Here is a 24,293-nt window from a genome sequence, read left to right on the forward strand (position 1 = left end):
AACAACTATTTCAAGATATCTAAAATTGCATCCTGCAACCATGCGTTCACGGGGGTTAGAGACTTGTTCCACATAATGGACTCCCAGTTTGCTGTCATAGATTCATTTTGTACCTCACATTATCTTCTTCTAAGACATACAATCACTCCCTTAGATGTAGCGCTGTAAACCTCCAACTGGACGATGTCCCAGGCCTATCTTCATGCAAATGTTATGACCTACTGTATGCAAATAAGATGACCCAGGCCTATATCCTCAATACTCAGTACATTTACACATCATGGCAGAAGGTGACCGCGGCCTATCCACAAATACATCTACACGCTATGAAGGTGACCCAGGCCTATTCTCAATACAAATGCATGTACAAACTATGGAAGGTGACCCAGGCCTATCCTCAATATAAATACATGTACACACTATGGAAGATGACCCAGGCCTATCCAAAATACAATTACAGGTACACACTATTTGTATTGATCATATATAGGCCTGGGTCGTCTTCCATAATGTATACATGCAGTATTCTAGATAGGCCTGAGTCATCTTCCATACTGTGTGCATGTATGTGTTTGTAGATTGACCTGGGTCATCTTCCATTGCATGTATGCGTAGTTGTGGATAGGCCAGGGTCACCTTCTGCTATGATGTGTACATATACTGAGTAATTATATTATTGTGGATAGGCCTGTATCATCGTATTTGCAAAGGTCATAACAGTTGCATGAAGATAGGCCTGGGACATCATTCAGTTGAAGGTCTATGGTGCTGTCTGTAAGATAATGGCTGTTGCATGATGGGAAAATCTACTTACTTTAAAAACAATGTGTTTTGATTCAATCACCAAAGCTTTGACACAATGAGGTACTCAGGAAATCATCCGTTTAAGTCCTGGAAACTTTCACCGTTGTATCAGCCATGTGTCAAATCTACAAAACAATAGAAACATTGTCAGTCCGGGTCATTTCCAAATTGATGATGCTACACCATAATTTTTTTCGTATCATTAGCCAATCAGCGGCTGGCACACAATCAGTAAAAATTGACAGAAAAAGCTCCAGAATGTATTTTCTGGCAACTTCCACATGCGTCCATGGTTACGTAGGCCATAGTGTGCTGAACTCCATCTTGCTATAAACTCCTCCGCTGCACTATTCACATAACTTTCTCGTGTATCATAGATCCGTATCAAAAATATTGTCAGTTGTGAAAGAGGGGTTTTGCTGAAACACTTGGCCTTGCATATGGATGTAATTTTGAACAAAACAATTAATCGCGGAGTATTCTGTCATAATCTCAAACAGCGGCCACTCTGTCAACACATATTTTCAAAATCGTGTCTCATTTTTAGTCCGGCTTGGACAACCAAATCCCATATATTGCTTTGATGCCCGGACTCTCACCAGAAGTCCTGCTAAATATAAATCACGTACCTACACAGATCGTTCAGAAAATCCCACTTGCATCAGAGATGGCAGCTATCAAAAATTCTACATGAGAGAGATGAAGGAAATCAGGAAAGGGATGAATTGTAAATATCTTGGTTGCTGCTTTGCTTGATGGTCTTATTGTTTGACAAAGTGTTCTTGGAGAACATAGGATCATGTTCATCATGAAAGAAGTGCAAAGTTTTGGATTTTACGGCCTACAAGAAAGCTGAAAGTAACTGATAGTGATTAATACAATGCTTGCAAACCTGCAGTGACTGCAATCTTATTGATGATGTAATCCGGTTGGTGATTGGCTGATCATTGAAATAATATCACGGCATAGCGTCACCAATTTTGGAAATGACCCAGACTGATTATTAAACTGTAATCAAACTCCTTGTAAAATTTCTCACAAAAGTACTATGACTATTCAATACAGAAAAGATCTATGGATTTATTTATATCTATTTGAGATACTGATATCAGGAGTTTTTCTACTTCTGTGTTTAGTACATCAAAAACTATGACGTGTACAATTGTACTGACACAGAAGCTACAAGTACTCCCTTGTCTCACAAAGGCAAACACATAAACTATGGTATTGACATGAATTGACTCAGATTGCTGACTTCAGTCCACCTTAAAATCATTGATGTCATGTCATGCCTGCATTCATGCCAGGAACAGTTATGTCTAGTACACTGTAATTTTGATGTACTCACCTCTGAACTTTTAACATCACAGAACAACACAGGATATCATCATTGGAAGGCATGCAGACTAAGTTCACTGTGGCATTCTGTATCAACAAAGTAGGAGAGGAAAAAGGAAAGACATTTTAATGTGAGGTGACTTCACAGCAATTTCAAAGTTAACGATAGGAATGCTGGAATTATGGAGCATTTACTGCCACAATAAAAAAAAACAACTTGATGATGAGGATCTGTGAATTTAAGGTAGCTTTCCACCTTTGTGTCGACATCTTTTCAAACGTGAAGTTTGCCATCAAGTTGTGTATTTCTACCCAAGTATTATATATCACCTGAAAGCTATTTCTATGAATTTTTTTGTTTGATCAAGAAAATTAATGGGCGATGAATTTTCATGAAGATTTTAGTGAAAGTGTAAAGAAATTGGGTAAACTGACGTAAAAAGTTTAAGTCAGAGTGGAAGGGGGCTATTGTCTAGGTGTCAACGAGTAATTGCACTTCAGAATACTGGCTACAAAACCGTGTCTCAGATTTTTGAAAAAAAGCCTTAGTTTTTTCACAGTGCTGAATCAAAGTTTATCAACCGATTAGTCTCACAATGCCGTCTAATTAAGCAGCGATAACTCGACTCTAAAGACCTACGTTAAAAAACTGAGACACGGTTTTAGAGACAACCTATTCGACAAACATCTGTGAAAATCTGGTGGACTTCCGTTCACGCATTTTACAAGTTAAACTCTTTTGAGTGTGCTGCAAAGTGACAAAATGCCGAACTGAGAAAAGGGCGATTTAGTAAATTGGTTCGGTTTTTCCTTTATGAATGGCCATAAACAATTTACTTGACAGATAAAACACCAAACCAAGATAGTGCTATCAATGTTTTAACCCAAACAGTATTTTCACTCATTGAAATCAGTGTCAGTGGTTAAAATAAGGCTAAAAAGAGCGATTTTCGGGAGCGATGTCCCCTCTCAGAGCACAATGTACACAGTAACCGATGACTAAATAAACTTGAGGAGTGCCCAGGAAGGGATTATGCATAATTATGACGGATTAGCTGTAAGATGTAGACATAGTATTAACTGTTCGACCTAACTGTTGGGACTGCTACGGCGTATCGATGCCCTCTACAAAAGCGTAATAATGTAAGGATTCATAGCCGCGGAAGGTTCTGATTGAGCGATCCCGATTAATGAGTGACATAGCGAATTGAATATCGGTTGACACCACAACTAAAAGAACCTGCATTTATATGTAGATATAGATTGGCAGTGTTTGTGATCATGAGGGTAAAAAAGACCTCCATGCTGTGATTCAGTCAGCTGCTATTTTTTTCGAACTTCACGCGCCTTGAAAACAGATTAACACTCACTGCTCAACTCCGAGCGTTTCTAAGACAATAGTTTGCCTTCGCTCTTTACGACATTTCTGAGGTGAAGACCGTTTCTGGAGTCATTTTGGCTGACATAGCCAAATGCCAGTCAGCGGCAATAAAGTCAAGGGAGAGAATTTGAGAAAACTTGAACTTTAAGACAAGAACGTCATATTATCTGAGCCGCTGTTCTCGTCGAGGGCTGTCCCAAAACTGTGTCATCGGTATCGTTACAAATGCTCTCAACGGACGACAAATAATCGGCCATCGGCGTTAAAGTTTGGCTGTAGTATGATCCTTAGTCTGACATTCTCAGGCTATCTTTTACACGGTGTGGTTGTTTTGGACTTTCGATGACCCCCTTTGCGTTTTCTTCCTTTCACGATGCTGTTTCTGTCTCTGCCTTAGATGATGAACATGTACGTACAGGTATGTCGCGGTATTCGTACATTCGCCATCGCCATGTTATGTGGCCTCTAGTGGAACGTACCATTTAGGTATACCAGACGCCAGGCGCTTCTCCAACCACTGCTCCGGGTGCCTTTTCAATGCGCAACAGTGTCTCAAATGGTGCTCAAATAAAACATCTGGTATGTGGCAAAGCAACTACAAATACACGGCTTGCCGACACGACTTGTCTGACTCGGATTACCGGTACACTGCCAAATGAAGGATTCTGATCAAAACTACTGATGTCCCGATGATCATTGAAACACGGTCCCTCCACATCACAAAACGCCAATGGGCGGGCGATCTCTGACAAGCGAACTTGACCGTGACTTTTTATCACTTTTATTTGATAATGACTACAGGTCCTACAATTACTCATGCTGTAGATTGTAACACTAGATATATGCTGCTATTTGTGATCCATACTAACGTGAAATTAAATCGTCAAAAATGTCATGTCTGGCCTCGTTGTGTCGCTAATACTCAGAAGTTGCCATCTTTTGGGAGCGGCCACCCCTATGAGAAAAACGTACGATCCACCGTTCTGCGCCTGATCGCTACGCATACACCTTGACACACGCAGTTACAGTAGGTGTCAATGGGATTTTCACAGTGGGTGTTGGCCAAGCGCAATAGACAACATAGTGGCGCTTAGCTTAATCCCTTGCCAATCAAGACTTACTGTAGCTGTAGTCTCAAAACGCAAAAACGTGCATCTGTTACCAGGGTTTTACATCACTTTTTACTTTTGAGAGTCCCTGGGACCCCTGGTGTTAGAAAATGGGAGTCCTACATCAAAATATGGGGGTCCCAATTTATTTCAAAAGAATATTTTATTGTTTATCCATGCCATGGTTTTCACTGTGTTCAATTAGTATTATAACACACGGCAAATGGTTGCACATTTCTTAAAATAATTCTTACATGAAAATTCTAGTTCATACTCTGCGGGCCCTCATTGATCAATTCAAAGAACACTATTCATAATTGAAATTATCTCATAACTTTAATGACAAGTTCACAACATTGTGAAATTTGAAAAAGTATTCAATTTGTCAAATTGACAAGAAGGTAAGTAATTTCATACTCTGAAATGGCATACACCTAGCAAGTCCAGTAGGTTTTAGTTCACACACTGCCAGCAGCTCCTTCAGCAAATAACCTAGCAGTGTTCATGAAGTCAAAATCATCTATGATGGGGCCAACCAGTTTGATGAACATTAATCTATTAAGCCTTTGAGGATTGAGTCTATTTCATGCCCTCTGTTTGATGGCATTTTGTACTGAAAAGCCCCTCTCACATGGGGCAGAGGACACTGGTATGACAAGAGCAATTTTAGCAAGAATGGCAAAATCAGGATACTCCTCTGTAAAATCAGTTAGCAACAGCTTGATATACATATCAAAATTCAGTGCGTCCCTATGAGATCTTGTGAAGTGTTTGTAAACAAGAAAGTGTGCCCTAGCTCTATTAGCATCAATACCTGGTGTATTGTTATAATGATTCAACAGTTGATCAAGCTGGTTGACCCCATAGTCAGGTAGGTTGGCCACATTTTCAGGATATCTGTGTGGGTTGAGAATCACATCAAAACATTCCAGAATATTCATCTCATCATCTGGAAATCTGCAATCTAAATTCTGCAGCAGTTTGTTGATATAATTTTCTCGTACACTACAGAACCTGTCTGAGTGGCTGATTGTCAGTGATTTGAATGTTTTTGTATGTGTTTTTCTGACCATTGCCAGGAACATCACCCAAATCATTAAAGACTTCTTTGACAGTGTGTGAATCATTAGTCATTGTATTCAATGTGTCCCTAGTAGACTGAACACTTTTTTTGATATGGGATAGGTTGACAGAATCTTTCTGAAATGTAATTCTCAAAATTCCAATCACAGTAAGGACATCAATCAATAAGGCAGTGAATAGCAGAAACAATGAATTGGAGACAAATTTCAACAACCCATCAGCCTTTCCCCCTTTTTTGTCACTTGCAAGTGCCAAGGCAATTGGCTAAAAACTGATGAAAATCATCTTTACAGCTGATTCAACCGACAGCCAGCGAACAGATGTAGGCTCAGTAATTTGTTTTGCCTTCCCATTCAACAGAGTTTGAATTTCTCTAAGTTTGTCATATCTCACACTAGAGTCATTAAAGTATTTATACAATGAATGGATTATATTATGTTATTCTTTGCAATATTCAATATCTCTGCCTGCTTGAGAAGCAGCAAGATTCAATCGATGTGCAACACAGTGCACTTGAACAAGGTTGAGATTTCTGGCTTTTAATTTTGCACCCAACCCGTTCAAACGACCGGTCATTACGGCCGCCCCGTCTGTTCCTAGTCCATATGTTTTGTCTACGGCCGCGTCACAGATTTCTTTCCTAGTCAAAAATTCAATCAAGGCGTTTTCGATCCCTGCAGCAGTGGCATCTGTAATTTGCTGGTTACCGAGGAAAGAAACATTCGCCTCGCCATTCTGAATATATCGAACATATATGGCAAGTTTCTTATGAACGGTTATCAACTTATGTCACAAGTCTCATCCAACATGATACCGATGAAATCACTTGCATGTATGCTATCAATCAGGGACTTCTCGATCACACGTTGAATACACAAACTCCATAACTGAGGATGTTTGTAATATTCAATGTCTAAGCCGTTCAGATTCTGTAGATGCATGATGTCAGTGAATACATCGCATGGAAGGTCACGTTTAGCGATCAGATAAACAGTACGTAATTGTGCAGCGTACGCCTCGAGTTCGTTACTCTTACCCTGCACCTGCCGGTCCTCTGCAGATTTGCGAGTAAGCTGCGAGTAGTAAATTGTGACCTCAAGCTTAGGATTTTAACACTTGTGAGATGACTTTTCGAGTCCTGATGACGAGTGAGAGTTGAATGTTGAAAATTAGAACAACCTTCCGTGGACGGGCATGTAACATTCGCTTTCAAACATACATCGCATTCCATAACGTTTCGCTCTTCCGAATATCGAAGCCGTTTAAATCTATCGAGCCAACTTCTGTTGAATGTTCGTAATTTTGCTGACTTGGTCCGGGGACCTGATGTATCAGTATCGCATGGCGTAGCTGCTGTTTCGGCCTCGACCAAACCTGCATAGTGCTGGTTGCTGCAGCCGCCGAAAAACTTTCGCAGATCGGCTTGTTTTTTGGGTGTTTGACACGACCCCCCATGATGCATAAATATGTGTTAATCGCCGCAAACCTGAAATCGACCAATTAAAAATCAGTTTACATTTTGAAAGTCACTTTTTACCGTATTGAAATTTGTTTCCGCGGGTACCATTGGTCATCAAACAGTGGAGGCCAATGCACTACGGAGCATTCCATTAAAGTATGGGGTCGGTAAGGTTTACTGGGATGTGTTTTACGTGTTCAGCAACTTCGCGATGTATACACCAGCAACAGATATTTCTGCGTCCGAAGGGACGCGTAGTTTAGTTTTTGAGGGGTCCTGCGTCCGGTTTTATGCGTAAAGGACGCAGAAATGCGCGTCATGTAAAACCCTGTGTTACTCTTGTAAATTTTATCGCAAAATTTCAGCAAGAAACAGAAACTTTCAGACCAAGATATTCTTCACACATGAAGATCAATATTACAGAAATACTTTTAAGGAAAAAACAAATTTCTGTGTTTTCGGCATAAAATACCCCAGTAAATGTGGAAAGCTACCTTACCAGAGACAGGTCCAGAGTTGAATCTGAGGGAATTGTCATGTTTGTATCATGTGTTCTGTTACACTTCAAAACACAAGCTGTTACAATTTACTCTGCTATAAACACTGTGTTGAAGAATGTGAACAGTCAATCACTGCCTAACGTGGTTCACATTGAACCCTGTGTTAAATACAAACACTACTACTAGGACAAGTGAGTGATCTGGGACAGTGTTTGTCAACTCTCACCTCTGAACTTTGACCTCATTGCATTTACTGCAGTGATCACTCTTTGACATCTTGTAAACTTTGCTGGTAGAATAAAATAAAACAACATGTTAAAATTTAGAAATCTATACTGCCAAATCTAGGAATAGTTTAACATTTCCATATGATGTGAATCTATATTAATCTGCAAAATACTTACATAGAAACAAATTCCGTGATTTCTAATATCTTTACCCAGTGGATTAATACACGTAGGCAGAGAGTGGCAACTATTTAGTTTTGTTTTAAAATGTAGCTCAGCGACACTCCAAAACTGATGACATTTATTGTGCATATTGCAATGTTTATCATAAAATATGGCTCAGATGGTATTTTACAGTAAATTTCACCAGGATGGAGTGATACTGGCATGGGTATATGATAATAGTGTTTATGTCAAATAACTTGAAAAATGGTTCACATCTAATATTGAAAATCACCAATAGACATTCAGAAGAAACAGTTTACTTCAGTCTTTCAAGACCTCTGAAGAAGTTATGAAGAAAAGCAAATTTTGAATATTTATGTTGCCATGGTTACTTGTTGGCATCATTGTACTAATGTTTCTATGTATAGAACAAAATCTTGGTCAAAATGACTAGAAAATTCCAAAAAACAAGTTCACTCAATTAGAAACCTCCAGTAAAACACTACACAATTTCCACTGTATGTCTATAAATTCAAACATGGTCGACAAAATAAGAATTTTTAAACAATAGTAATAAAACATTGCCATGGATACCAGCCATACATTCTATGAGTCTTTCCATTTATTGAGAATCATTGAAAAGTGAACTACAGTGTGTGAATATTTCCTGGAGAATTTTTATTCAATTGCACAACATACATGTATTACTGGGAAAAGATAATTTTGAGGAAATGGAATAAAATCTGTTGCCATGGTGATTAATAATGCTCAAATATAGTAATGCATTGATAGAAAATAAGCAAGTGTGTATTAACCTTTAAACTTTTGTGAAAAAATTTTCAGGGTAATTCAACAACAGATAATTATGAAGAAAAGCAAATTATTAACATTTACGTTGCCATGGTTACTTGTTATGCATAACTTTACTTATGTATTGATGCATAATAAACAAGCTTATGTCAGTCTGTAAACTTTTGCGAAAAAATTTTCAACCTACTTCATAAAATACAAAAGCTACAGAAAAATATATGTTTTTAGCCATTGTCATAAAAAATGTTGCCATGGTTACAGTAATTAGTGAATGAATTCATTTTTTGGTTCACGATAGTAACATATTTGAAAATAATGAAATGTACTCAATGCAAAGAATTTTTAATTTAGCATGATAAGTTAAAATTTATGACAAAATACACTTGTACAAAATACACAATGTACTTATTTTGCCTATTTCTGCTGAAAATGTTGCTATGGTAAATTTGTAAAATGACCAATAATTGAGAGAATTTGCAAAAATAATATTATACTGTACCTAAAGGAATTATGTGAGTTTTCAAAAAATTCTGTTGCAGTGAAAACTTCATAAGAACTAATTATGTTTCTTTTTACAGCAGAACAAAAAGTAAGCTGTGCAACAATGCACAGAACAATTTTCACTGATTTGACCTTTGACCTTTCAGGTGACTGGTCAATGACATTGGTCAATGGTCAACATCAAGGCAAAGGACAAAAGTTCAAGATTCCAAGAGGTTTAGCCTTCCACCGTGATAAACTTGTGGTGTGTGACAGTGATAACAATATTGTACAGATATTGAACAAAGATTATACCTGTGACAAAGTCATAGGAAGCTTTGATGGTCAGTTTGCAAAGCCATTCCGGCCACTGAGTGTAGCCATCTCACGTTTCAACCACTATTTCATACTTGATGATGAAAATAAACAAATTGTTGTTTGTGATGAAAATGGTAAAATTATCAAAATAATTACTCTACCTGAAAACACTGAAGAAGTCTGGGACATAGCTCTGATGGATGACTTTGTTTTGGTCACTTTGCGTTTGACCTCTCCGGACACCAGTGTGAGACCTGAGGACAGAGGTGATAGACTGGTCAAGTACACTCAAAGTGGAGAATATCTAGCAGAAGTCAATGGTCAAATTAGTGGCCAAGGACAATTCTACTGGCCGATGTCTGTGGTTGTAAACAGCAACAATGTCATCATGGTTTATGACAGTGGCAATGGATGCATCAAGTGTTTTGACAGCGACCTGAATTTTTTACATCAATTCGGACAAAGTCAGATACCAGGGGGCATTGTGGGATACATTGGATACATTGCTGTGGATGAAGATGATAATGTTTATGTTTGTGACTACTTCTTTGATAGAATCGTAAAATATCGATGTGATGGAAAGTGGATCTGTAATCTGTTGGAAGGTAATGTGAGTGGACCTGAGTACATTGCAGTCATGGGTGATAAAATTGGTGTTGTAGAGAGAGGCAGATACCAAATCAAAGTATTTTCCAAGTAGATAAAATACACCAACATGAAGTGTATGTCTACATGACATCAAAATGTCAGAATTTGGAGGAATTTTTTGAAAGGAATAATTTTGTGAGCGTTGAAGTTTGAACGCATTGCATTGACTTGACTGCATTGTTGACAAGGATGTCATGGCAACAACTTGATTGCAAGGTTATTTTTACAAATTTAGAAATATGGTTGTTGACAAAAATTGTAATTTATGTTAGTCGATTCATCTCAGGGATGTTAGAAATCCAAAACGGAGATGTTTTGTGGATTTTAATCAACAATTTTGACCAATTTTGTCATGGAGGTATTTGACTGCCGTTGTACACAGCATACCCCAATGACAACATTGGTCAAAAATGTTTGTTTATATTTAAATCTTGGCGTTATTTTTCATTTTAAAATTGAAATTTTGGACCGGACAATCTTAGAGATGCAGTCGCTCACTTCCTTTGTATACCGGTGAAACATTCTTGCAAATTTTGTGAAATTTTCGCTGAAAATTTTGATCAATTTTGACAAGGGGTAGTCTACAGGCAATAGTACAGATACACCTTCCATCACATCGCCATAAATATCGGGCGGAATATCAATTGTGTGTGCAAAATAAGATGAGATAAAATACCTGCATATCTGATGATGTTAATTTTGTTGAAATCTCTCGATATTTCCATCCGATGGAGGAAGATTACTCCGATTTATGGTTTATAAACAACGACTTCAACCTTAGCAATCACCGCCATTCTAAGTTCAAGAACTACGTTGAGGGCGTTGTATCCAGGTCGATCTCACTTTGTTGAGTGGGGTCAACTCAGGGCATTTATTCGTTGTACCGATTGTACATACTTTTATAGAGTAGTTTTAGAATATTCACAATGCTTTCGTGTGTTTTTTGTCTACTTTTATTGTAAATAGTGACTCTAGACAGATCTTACATTGAGAATTATCGATGGTCATGAGAAAAGTGGTTGCTGCCGTATGAAATTACAATAGTGTCGAGAAACATTGTATCAAAGTTAGAGCAGTAACTAAGGACGCTTACATCACAGACGTTGACGTGTGTGAGATGTAAACAAACATGAAATGTGACACCAGCGTTGATCACGATTTTATGGCATTGTCGTTTATTTCTCGTGACGTTCATGAGAATAAACCTCGTGATTTCGATATCTACAACAGCCATGTGGTGATTTTTCTACTTTTATCTATACTGACTGTAGCATCAAGTTTTGATCTGAAAATAAAAGATATATTTTATACTCTCCTACAAATTTCACAAAGAGATATTTATATCGTTTATTAGCTACTATAGACTATAGTCTATAGAAGCTATTGGGATGGGTATCCGTCCGGCGTCCGTCGTCAGTCTGTATGTATGTATGTATGTATGTATGTATGTATGTATGTATGTCCGTTTGTGAGGCGTCCGTCCACTCAAATATCTTGAGAACCGCAGTACTTACTGATTTGATATTTGTTGTGTAGATGAAAAATACGATTTTGAGAAACAATTTTTTTAATTTTTGATATTGTTGAAAATAGGCAAATTAATGCCAAAAAAGGTGTTTTTGGTAAAAAATCTTCTTCTTCATAACCGCTGGTCAGACAGCTTTGTTATTTGGTATACAGGTCCCTAGGGGTAACCCAACTTAGATTTGTTCAAATTGTGATGAAATATGCAAATCTGTATTTTTAAGGAATTTTTTTGTCATTTTTGGTCAAAATTTGACTTACATTGTATGTAATTCTTGTACTGTATAAACCCTATCAATTCACCCAGAAAAAAATAATTAATATGATTTTAAATAATTGAATTAATTAGGAAATCATCAAAGCCAAAATAATTTTAGTGTAGAGTTATCAGAAAGTTCAACTTTTTTTGACAGTTCATAGTGAAATGCTTACCATCTTGGAGGATTAAAACATGTAAAGGCAACTTTCCTGAATCCCAACTTTGACATATTCTGAACCGTCATTTATTGTGCCCTGTATGTTATCTAAAAGAAATTGCTCAAAATAGTCAATAGAGATAGAGATAGAGAAAGTTCTAATTTGCATTTATGGTTGACTTGGTAAGGATAAAATAAAATTACTTTTTGAGGAAAAAAATAGAGTGGTCAATTAAAAGAGTGGTCAAAGTGATAGGGTTTTATGGTAAAGCTGGGCTGTATAAAGATTCCTCATGTGCTATTTATAGCAATTATGCAATCTGTGTAAACAGTGCAATGAAAGTGTAACATGATTCCTTATAATGCTTTTGATGACCTTGAACTTCTTAAGTTTCAAACCTTTGTCTCTTCAGTGTGCTTTCTCTGAGTATGTACAGTCTCAACTTATTAAACAGAACTCACAATGTTAATCAAAGATATCCACCTTCTTCATCAATACATGTGTCACAAAAGGTTATTCTCTACATAACTCAACAGAGCTCTGTCAACTGTTGAGTTGCTTGTTCTTTCAAAACCGCTGGTCAGACAGCTTAATATTTAGTTTACTTGTCCGTAGGATGACCTTAAGTGAGATAATTTCATACAGTCAGGAAATACCGGTACTTAATTTTGTCTATAGTAGCTTCAGGGACTTTGGCCCTATGTTATTTCTTCAGATTTCTTCAGACATTTGTTGGCAAGTTACAAAACCATATGAAAATATTTCCATTGTTGTTATGTTTACTGATGGAAATCAAGGTATCAACAATCTAAAGATGCGGGATGTTTGAAAATTATTGCAAAGACTGACTGTCCAGTAGATCCATCTGTAAGCCCGTACAATTTGAAATGTATGTTGCACACAGAGAGTTTAATGTATCTTATAAATTTTGCAGTGTTGTGTTGGACCAGTACTGCAGTGTAGTAGTGGCGATATTTTTGTCTGATGGGAAGTCATTTATAATCTTACAAAATAATGGATGTAAACAAACAGTGGTTTATTTTGAGTATGTTCAGATTTTAATTTTTATACATCTATGTACAAATGCCCATTTTAAACGATCTGAAATAAAAGTCAAATAGTTTTAATCGTTAATTTTTAATTATCGGCATGTTTTATTGATCTGTTCCTCTTTTGTTCCGAAAAAAATGTCCAAATATTCCTTTACTCGCCATTATAAACACGTGTTGTTCCTCATGGTAGTGATAAGATCAGTGTATTAATTGGGGTCATATCAGGTCATTTGATTTCCACACACTGCGTACATTGGAAATCTCCCGCCACATTCTTGCAGAAACAATGACATAAAGTTGGTAAAACACTGTGGACGACGATTAGTTGATAGCCATGGATCAGGCAGGTCATACACCACTGAATTCTCCACACATGGTTTTGTTTTTGATGTTGAATCAGGGACCATCAGTGTTGTAGACATTTTTATAATGCAAGGGAAACCATGGCATCTGGGCATGCATGTTACATGACGGAGAATAGAAGCAGGTCTGTACATGGTTGCATTCAAGAATGGTGGATCAGATTTTTGTTGTTAGATTTTACAATTTGACTTTCAAATGTGTCGTGATACCCAAGCTTATTTGTTTTGTACGTGAATTGTGTCCGTCTCATACGCTGAGTTGCGGTACCTAGGTGAAACGCACTATATTTTGATACTGAGATACCGACAAGCCTGTCAGCTGTGGAGTGCTGGTAGTACTACTCACCGTTGTATGGAGTGCACTGTGAAGTTTATCGAGCGTCTAGACATTCTGATTGAAACCATGATTGACAGATGTAAAGTTACAATGTATACAAATTTACAAGTCCACGTGACTGACTCCAATTCTCTGATTGGTAGCTATGACTTACAGTGTATCAAAGTATCAAGTTGATGTGATTTATGAATGAATGTCAGAGCAAACGTGAACGATGCTGCGTAAACTGCTTCGAACGAAATTTTGCTCAGCGAATTTCTCTCGTGTGCGGCACGACTCGACTAAACATCTGTCTCTGTCTTTGCTGTGACGGTTCGTTTACACACAAGATCAAATGTGATATTAGTCGAAAGGAAAGTTCGTTTGATGAACATACATACAAACTGTTAGCCCTACGAGTATGGCGAGAGTGTCCGGCTTTGGCTACGCCGCCTCCCACCGTAGCCAAAGCCGGACACTCTCGCCATACTCGTAGGGCTAAGTGCAGGGTAGCTGCAGTACAATAGCTCGAGGTTTTGCCTGGGTATTTGGGTCGGACGGCAAAACCAGACGTCCGACCCAAATACCTAGGCAAAACCTCGAGCTACTGTACTGCAGCTAAGTGCAGGGCTGACAGTTTGTTTACTATGTATGTTCATCAAAATGAACTTTCCTTTCATAAACTTGATGTATGGACATACATGTATTACACCTATGAACAGATTAGTCAAAACATACTGCCGCACACAAGTGTTTTCCCTCAATTTTCGTTTTTACAAACTTCAAGCAAAGACAGGTTTCTTTCCTGGTATCTAGATTTACAAAGCAATAGATTGGCGTAGTGAACAAGTGTCAAGGGGTAAAATTTACACGACCATCACTGCAGGCGAGCGGCTGTGTAGAAGGGCGCCCTCACGAGTCGAATACTTTCTACTACTTTTGTTTGACATGGAACTTTTCACTTCGCTCGGCGATTGCCAGATATCCTGAATACAAACTGTACGCCCTGCTTAGTAACAACTCTAACAAAACCTGTTTTAGAGTCAAATTGGAAATTACATAATCTTGTACTGTACATAATATTTATGTGAAAATTACATTAATTTTGCCTCAAATTGATTTTGAAGTAAATCTGGACAAAGTACTCACGAAAACGACATTGACGATTAGACAATACAAAACTAGACAAAGGAGAGACAAAATTTCCAAGTTACCTGCTCGAATTGATGATTTCAGTGATTTACCAGTGCCTATTACCGTTGTCTCGTCTGTTGATTGATTCAGAGGTGACATTTCTGCTGTCGAGCTACATGGGCTTTTGAACAGAACTTTATCCTCCTTTAAATTTTTCCAAGTACTTTCTGACTGTTGTCGTCAAGAACCTTTGCAACATCATGACTGACTTTTTCATTTCTCCATTTTCACACTTTCATCTTTCTGTTCATCTTCTTCACATTTAGCTGATTACAAATTCCAGTTTTGATTTTCAATAGAAAACTGTCATGTGTGCCTAGGAACATGAACCTTGTAATGTCCCAATCCTTGGGAAAAATAGTGAGTAGTAGTACTGCCGTCGCATGTTGATTATTGCATGAGCTGTTCAGTCAATCATTTCAATCTTTTTTTTTTTCAATATGCTATACATATATATATATATATATATATATATATATATATATATATATATATATATATATATATATATATATTTATATATAAACACAAAATTACTTCAAGTACTTCTGTCTGATGATTGCAGGATGCATGAAACTTAAGTAACAGATATCATTACCATTAGGGACTGATCAGTTTCTTCAGCCTGGGGGGGTGATGGATTATTTTTTGCCGACGTCAAAAAGTGGCTGACCCCCCCCCCCCCATTCCAAATTTTGAAAACAGGGTGACCATCCAATTAAATCTCCTGAGGAGCCATAGAGAGCTTTCAAGCCAAATCTGATATGTACAGTGTCTGAGAGGACCTTCTCTTGTAACATTGAAACCATATAAGCACAGCTAATAATGACAAAAACTGCCTTTTTTAACTGTTATTTTGTTCATAAAAAAAGCATCTTTCTACAGAAAACCCTGTGACACAAAGGAAAATAATTGCATCAATGAGAAGGAAAGATATCTTGTCATTTTTCTATTTCTAAAATAAGTCACTGTATCAAATATATATTGCGAAATATTTGTGCATGTTGCTTTCTCATACTGAATTCTCATAGAGAGAACAGAAAAGTATCAGGAATTTGTCATCCTTTTCATATGAAATGCAGATTTCATAATGGTACACTTTCACTCAGCAAACATCAAGATATCTCTGATTTATTCAAGTATGGCATCCGAAGGGCGTGCCGAAAAATATGAAACATCCTGATATCACTGATATATATGCCTCGTATATTAAAGTCATGCACCTGAAGGGCATGCTGAAAAATGTCTGATATATTAAAGTAATGAGCTTGAAGAGCATGCTGAAAAATATTGAACATACAGATATCTCTGATGTATGTATGCATGATATGTCACAGTTGGGCGTGCTGAAAAAAATGACTGATTATTAAAGTTACGCACCTGAAGGGCGCACCGAAAAATACAACTGAATGATGAAATTTGTGGCTGACACTAGCATTATAATTTCCCACGGGGACATCTGCGTGTGTGTATACATTTGTTTGTTTGGTTGTTGTTATTTATTCAATGTTCTGTGATATTGTATGTTTATTTATCTATTTGTTTCTGTTTGTCTGTATGTTTGTTTGTTTATATTTATTTATGTGTTTGTAGGTGTTTGTTTTTTTGTTTATTTATTTACTTGTTTGTACGCTTGTTTGTTCGTTTTTCCCTGGCTTCCCTGTGGTTCTACACTGGATATCGAAAATCAAGAGCTTTTCCAATTTAAAATCTGGTAGCTTCAGAGATTGTGCTTTCACCAAGCGCGAGCACCGTGGAGTTCTTGAAGCATGCGCAAATAGCATTGCGTGTGACCTTTTGGGGTTCAAATAAAGAGTTCAAAGTTCAGTCTGTTTTCTGCATCGTCTTGCATATCACGCTCGAGTCGAGCCGAGGACCTCCAAGATACATCTCGTATAATCAACCATGGCGTGGCATATCTCGAAAACTTCAACTTTATCAAGGGCAGTCATGATAGACTCACTCTTTGATAGGGTAAGTACGGCAGTTCTGAAGACATGTTAGCAAGATTCCAAGCGGTAGTAAATGAGGAATGGAGAGAGACTTCGAGAAACTTGTTTACACATGAGGGTTAATGCACGGTCCCTCCACAAAAAGGAGGGACTGTGGTTAATGTTACTTGTAGGACTTGAAAGAGACCGACGATTCACTTGCATCTCCATGTAGACAAAATACATTTCTCGTCATGCTTTTGGAAAACAGAAATAACCAACCATGGCCATGGGGTGCCAAAATAACTGTAGTTACAATTGGGTAACGGAGGAAAGGCCCGATCGATCGATGACTTGGCAGTTCTTCTCTTCGACAGAAACACCTTTTGCCCAGGCATGGCACGGTCCCTCCTTGCTGCGAATCCGTAGCCTCTGCCACTCGGGTAGCTTGGTCATGAGTGGCAGGGCTCGTTTTCGCAGCAAGGTCCCTCCACAAACGGTCAAGAAGCGCTTTTGTTCAAATGTGCTAATCACCTACACAGTTGCAACAGTCCGCGTTGCGGTGGACCACGGTTTTGTGGAGGGACCGTGGCCCAGGCCTTATCTCTCACTGGTATGGGGTTTGGTAGATCTGCGTACGATGCTGTGTGTTCCCGGTGTAACGTCGGAACACACAGCATCATACCCAGGGCTAGGGGTTGGGTGGGGTACAGTAACCATGCTGCACAGCCTGCAGCACTGTAGCTCGAGGTTTTGCTTGGGCATTTAGGTATAGGATGGCAAACATATACCAAGGCAAAACCTCGAGCTACAGTACTGCACCTAGGGTTTGGTGTTATGGGGTCCAGACACTTCGCACCAAAACCAGTTCGCCCCACACAACTTCGTCCCAAAACCATTTCGTACCAAAACCACCTCGTCCCAAGTACTACTTCGCCCAACCCCACTTCGCCCCCAAGTACCACATCGTACTAAAACCACTTCGCCCAAAGTATAGTACCGTCAACTCGTCCTGAAACAACGATGTTACGACGTATCATAAGGTTGTTTTTACCTACAACTTGGAAGCATTAATGTGTTAGGACATTTTGGCTACCACGAACCATTTATTGTTGCATCATGGTTGCATGAAACTATAAACGATAGAATAAGAAAATGGAAACACGCAAATGCTACAACTCGTGCCTTGCGCGGAATTGCACGATGTCAATTTCGCGAAATGCGTACACTTTCAAGATTTCAGTCCCAGGATGACAGAAGAAAGGTGGTTATTTTCAAGCTTTACCAGTTTAGCGATAAGTTTCGGGCAAAGTGGTTTGGGGACATGACTTTGGGGCGAAGTGGTTTTGGTACGAGGTTGTTTTTGGTGCGAAGTGGTTTTGGTGCGAAATGGTATGGGACGAGATGGTACGGTGCGAAAGTGGTTTTGGTGCGAAGTGTCTGGGAACCTGGTGTTATTACTGGCTGTGCTTGTAGTGGGATGCACAGCCGGTAACACATGTGCAGTCCTGCCTCGCAGGGATGATTTGGGGAGGGGGGTTGGTGCTTTGACCAGGAAGTTACAGAAATGAATGAAAACACTGAAAGTGGCAGACGTTTGATATTCAGAATCAAGAATTAGATAAAGGCTACAACCAATGAAAAGTGGAATATTTGTGTTTTTATGTGCATTTTTTGGTGAAAACTTCACAGAATTTGATCACTTTGAAATTGGGTATATAGATTCCTTAGGATGATGTCAGATTTGTTCAAACTCTGATGAAATAAACAGAATTGTACATTGCCAGTTTCAGTAGAAAAGACCCCGCTTGTCTCATTGCATACACAGGTTCCTGGGGTAGATGGAAGTTATTAGTGTTGTTGAATTTTGTGATAAAATATGCAATATTTCGGCCTAATTATTGGCATTTTTTGGTAAAAACACTTCTTCTTTCCATATGTTGGTCTAAAACCATTTACAATTATGATTTACCACTATAGTTAAACTTTTAGTGTTCATGGTAACACTAGTAGGTTTTATTTTTACCGTTTTTGCGGAAAATGCAGACAATATTTTGCATATTAATGAAAGAAAAATGCCGTCATTTGCGATCAGCGCTATTTTGCTATCTTTGGAGTTCAAATACAGCAGATAGGGTTGTTCTATGTTCATTCTATTGTGAAATTATACCTGAAAACACATATAATTGACTCATTTGTATATATAATCATAGTGTTTGAAAAATTATCGTCCTAAATTGTCAGCTTTTAATATTAGTTGTTCATGTTCATCACCAATTCAAAAGCTGATGTGTATAAAAATAACACAGCAAAACTCTATCAGAAGTTTGGTCACATCTGTTTTCTGTTTGATGAAATCTGACGCTAGATTGCGCTAGCGGAGTAGACTAAACACTTTAATGTTATGACAACTGACTCAATAAGTACTTGGGTTTATTTGTGGTGGAACTTAAAGGGCCAGTAATGCTAACTTTTGATGATTTTTTTCTATATTTTTATTTTTAATGTCAAAGATAATTTCTTGTTTTACTCCCTAAAGAATACAGCATTCAACTTGTCGGCTCAGCCTGTACGTGTGTAAACTGTGTTGTTATTGTTAGCAGTTGAATTCTGGTCTGGACTCAAATTCAAACGTAAACAATAACAATGCTGTTTACACATATAGATGCCATGTTCACAGATAATGAGTGTTTGAACATTCTTAACCCTTTTCCTGCCAGACAGTATTAAGACTATTACTTCCCCATCAGCCAAGTCAGTAAAAAGCTGTATTGAGCCCAAATATGACGTATTTTCACCCGCTTGGCTTGGTATGTTATAGCATCTTTAGTCCAAAAAAATCAAGTTTACAGTATTTATGTTTTCAACAGCCTTCAAATGTACAGTATTATGTTAAAATACACCATATGGAATATGTTGTGTTTCATTAATTTTAACCATCTTGACCTGGTGGTGAAATATGGACTTGGCAGGAAAAGGGTTAATTAGAAGTAGGATAATGACTTGATATTGACAACACACCCACAATGCTTTGCATGTTCTGGTGCGAACATTTTCTTCAAACATTTCCAATTCTTACTGTTCTTTTCAAGTTGAACCTTAATTTTACACAATTTTGACAAAATTGATTTGGATCTACAATTCAGATGACAAGCCATGAATACTTCATCTTGTTTTACATGCACAGTATCTCAATCAAGTACAAGTTCTATTCAAATCTATTGTTCTAACTTTTTCCAGGGTGAAGAATTAATGGAAAAGCTTGGATGTCAGGTGTTTCTCCTGGTCTCAGAAGATGGAATCTGTTCCAGTTTTATGGGAAGTGAATTCTTCATTAAAGATTTCTGCTCATCTGGACTTAAAATAAAACCACGGGATATTCCCAGAATGAGGAAAAATATTCAGACACAACCAAACTTTTGGATTGCAGAAGACAATGGATGTAGTCAACAAATATTGTACAGAAGTAAACAACAAGAAACAGACAGCAATATTCAAAATAACCAATCTGTAAAATGTGAGATGGTACAGACATCCCATTGCTTGTATGATACAATCTCCATGACAACTGTTAATGAAAAAGTTAGAATGGGTGAATGCCTTGCAACCAATGATATTTACAGTGCCATGGTAGCTGACTTGACAAGAAAAGTGTCCAACAACAAACACACAAAACAGCAGTATGTCTCTGAATCAGATGTTGCAACTCTTGATGAAGAGGAAAGGACAACAATTGTTTCCATGGAAACTGATGCAAATTGGGAGAATTCTGACACGGAAACAATATCAGATGTGAATGATGAAGCAATAAGCACTGCAAGTGGGAATAGAAGTGATGTAGCTTTGTTGCCATGCAACCAGAGTGATGATGAAGAAAGTGGTAAGATTCCCCTTGATAATGATGTTGGAAAGGCCTTTGAAAACGTTGAAATAATGACAAAGGAAGTAAACTTTGCAGCACAAGAGGGCACTGTTCAAAAACCAGACATGTCAAAGAAGAGTAACATGACACCAAAACAGAGGACGAAGGCGAAAAAGACCAGAAAGAAAAAGAATTTGAGTAGCAAGGAAAAACACAGGAAAAATACTGGAGTAGTTCCTGGGCGGAGACGTCATACCCGTCCAAAGATAACTTCAGAAAAAGATCTTGAACATCACAGAGAAAAAGTAAACAAAATTTTCACAGATGCTTACAATAATGCAGTATATTTATGTGAAAGATGTGGATTGTCGTTTAAGAGTTCCAGCAAATTAGAAGTTCACGGACAGAGAGCAGCTTGCTCTGAAAGGAAATGTCGATTTTGTGGAAAGAAGTTTCCATACAGAGAGTGGCAAGAACATTTGCTGAATCATCATGTGACAGAGTTAATTGTCTATGGGTGCCATGTCTGTGAAAAACAGTTCTTGCATCGTTCAACGTTTCATGATCATTTGAAGGGTCATGAAGTGGATGGAAATGTTTTCACTTGCAAAACATGTGGAGCCACATATAGATCGTTGCCGTCTTTACGAGACCACAAAGTGAGACATGTCCGTTCAGAATTAAAGTGCAACTACTGTGAATATACGACTTTTACAAAATATCAACTTAATGTTCACATGAAACGACATAGTGACAGTGAAGCATATGACTGTAAATTCTGTGGTAAGCATTTGGTCAGTTCTACTTCTCTGAACACCCACATCCAACGATTTCACATTCAGTCTAAACATCAGTGTACAGATTGCAAGAAGGAGTTTGCATTTCAAAGGAACTTAAGTGAACACATAGCACGACATCATCAGGACAACATCAATCGTTTCATCTGTGAAAAGTGCGGTAAAGGTTTTCACACTAAGACACTACTTCATGGACACTTGCGACAAACACATAGTGAACGCCCTGTACAGTGTGAGGTCTGCGGGAAACAATTTAAACACCGCTCAAAGCTTTTGGTGCACTCACGAATTCATAACAAAGACATGTATCAATCACACCAGTGTGAACTTTGCCCCAGAAAGTTCTTAAGTAGGTCAAAGGTTAAAGTGCACATGATATCAGCCCATTCTGATGAAAGACCTCATCAGTGTGAGCTGTGTGGGTATTCCTGTAAACTTAAAGGTAACTTGACAAAACACATGAAAGTACACAACAGATAGAGGGTCATGTCTTGCAGTTTAAACTTTGTAGCGGAAAGTTTGTGGGCATGTCAAAAGTCAAAGTGCACATAAGGTCAACCCATTCTAATGAATTGGTTGATCATGAGACTACACAACCGTTAAAGGATCTTCCAACTTTGACCAAGTATAGCCATATTTTGCTGAATATTCAGGGTTATGACACTAAGTTAATGCACTCATACATTTTGTGTTGAGTGACATTTTGCTGTTTTGATGAGTGTCACAGCAACGAGGCAAAATACAGACTCACCATGATGTATTTAAGAAATAAAGCACACCCAGCGACAGTATACCATTACATATATGCACAAGATATAGCTCGTGCATATATGAAGTGAACTGGTCAAAATTATATATAGCTTGTGCATATATGAAGTGAACTGGTCAAAATCAAGTGGTATACCTTTGCTGGGTGTGATTTATTGCTATTTTATCATAACAGTATATTGAAATTCTGGCATGGAATGTCAAAAAACAGGATTTTTGTCCTTGATGAGAGCTCGCGTGCTCGCCAGGCGTGGTTCAATTCTTTTTGCGTCTCGACCAATCAGATCACTGCATTTGCGCCATCAATATACAGGTATGATATAATACAAAATATTGAAGATATTTCACATTGTAAACCCTTGTATTATACATGGAGGTTGACCTCATTTCTTGTATTCGTATGATATGTGTAGCAAAATACAAGTGTGTTACTTTTGATATTATTTGGCAATAGGGCCATACCATTTTATTTGAGGGGTTGTACCCTTTCAATGAGAGTATTTCAACATGTTTATCAAGAGATGTTTCCACAATATGAAGGATACTCAATGTATTTACTCTTTGCAGTGGGAATAAAGTGAAGAATTGAAAGGCAAAATGGTGCTTTCTGTTTGAAAAATACTTAAGCCTTCACAAGAGGTATGTGTAGTGAAAGTTTGAAATTGTTGAGTGTTTTTGTTATGTTTTCATAAGCTGCATATTTTGTATGCTATAGCTTGATGTTTAAATAGGATTCTAAACTTGTTTGACATCACCGTGCGAACGTCATTGAAAACCAGTATTTGTTTCCATACATGACCTTGGAGAATTAGCAAATGACGTTCATGTTTATTCTAACTTTGATACAAAGTTCTGTGCTGTCTTTCCCGCCGTTTTGGGAAATGAAAGCGAGGTTTTCCACGTTTGGCTTACCGCTCGTTTTTTCCATGTAACTTGAGGAGTTCAGGATCCTCTCTCCAATGTTTTCAGTAAATAGTTACATGTTTATTGCTAACTATTTCGAGTCCGGCTGTCTTCTGACGTCCGATATGAAAGAACCTGCCCCCCCCCCCCAACAGTATGTGGTCTGTCAAAAATTGAGGCAAACTCAAAGTAATTTAATGTTTTTCATTTCATGTGTTTTGTTTTTTTAGCCTCATAAAGTAATATTTCCATTGCATCTATGAATGCATTCAGTGTATGACCAAGAATATTGTGTTCTTTGATGTTTGCTTGAATCGCTACATGTAATTTGAATTTATTATCTCAGAAAGAAAATCAGGAGAGTTTCATCCTGTGTGTTTTATCAAAATAGTCAAAATGTAGTCAACCATGGATTGTGTTTTGGAAGTTAGAAGTGTGAGGAAGTCTAGCTCTCCATCTCCATAAAGATGATTTGAAATAAACAAAATGATAATGCTATCTTTTTTACACATTTGTATGATGATACTGATTTAGCAAATATAAACAACACAACAACAATAACAACAAATAATTGTAGTGTATTTACTAAACCATAAAAGACAACAAATGAGGCTGTTTCAAATGTTATCATGAACAACTCATATAACCCTATGTTTCCTGTGTCTTTGATTATATCACTCAGAAAACGATGAACTCACAAACCAATCAGTCAGCTGACCATATCTACACATTATATTACCGTTCCCTGTCAGTTGCATTTTAATTGGTCAAGCTAAACCATGTGACTGATCATAAATACACCACAATGGTGTTCCATTGTCTTTCACGTGGGAAGTTTTCATAAA

At 37.8% G+C, this 24,293-nt stretch overlaps 2 protein-coding genes and 1 long non-coding RNA gene across 4 annotated transcripts in view; 2 read left to right on the forward strand and 1 right to left on the reverse strand.

Moving 5' to 3' along the window:
- LOC139123488 (uncharacterized) overlaps window positions 1-2,323 on the reverse strand; it is a 28,816-nt gene extending 26,493 nt beyond the window's left edge. The window contains exons 1-2 of the long non-coding RNA XR_011549694.1: window positions 2,153-2,323; window positions 815-929 (exon numbers count right to left, since the gene is read on the reverse strand). This is a non-coding gene — a long non-coding RNA (uncharacterized lncRNA). The remainder of the gene's footprint in view (window positions 1-814; window positions 930-2,152) is intronic.
- LOC139123462 (tripartite motif-containing protein 2-like) overlaps window positions 1-13,397 on the forward strand; it is a 31,233-nt gene extending 17,836 nt beyond the window's left edge. For both annotated transcript variants that reach the window (XM_070689610.1, XM_070689611.1), the window contains exon 6: window positions 9,524-13,397. In XM_070689610.1, coding sequence (XP_070545711.1) covers window positions 9,524-10,374 — 851 coding nt within the window. In that variant the 3' untranslated portion in view covers window positions 10,375-13,397. The remainder of the gene's footprint in view (window positions 1-9,523) is intronic.
- A 3,596-nt stretch (window positions 13,398-16,993) lies between these two features.
- Window positions 16,994-23,836, forward strand: LOC139123467 (zinc finger protein 37-like). The gene is made up of 2 exons (XM_070689619.1): window positions 16,994-17,161; window positions 20,359-23,836. Exons 1-2 carry the CDS (start codon window positions 17,093-17,095, stop codon window positions 22,255-22,257), a joined length of 1,968 nt encoding a protein of 655 aa, XP_070545720.1. The 5' UTR covers window positions 16,994-17,092; the 3' UTR covers window positions 22,258-23,836.
- The last annotated feature ends 457 nt before the right edge of the window (window positions 23,837-24,293 follow it).

The sequence above is a fragment of the Ptychodera flava genome (genome assembly GCF_041260155.1).
Source record: "Ptychodera flava strain L36383 chromosome 23 unlocalized genomic scaffold, AS_Pfla_20210202 Scaffold_23__1_contigs__length_28996876_pilon, whole genome shotgun sequence".
NCBI lineage: Eukaryota > Metazoa > Hemichordata > Enteropneusta > Ptychoderidae > Ptychodera > Ptychodera flava.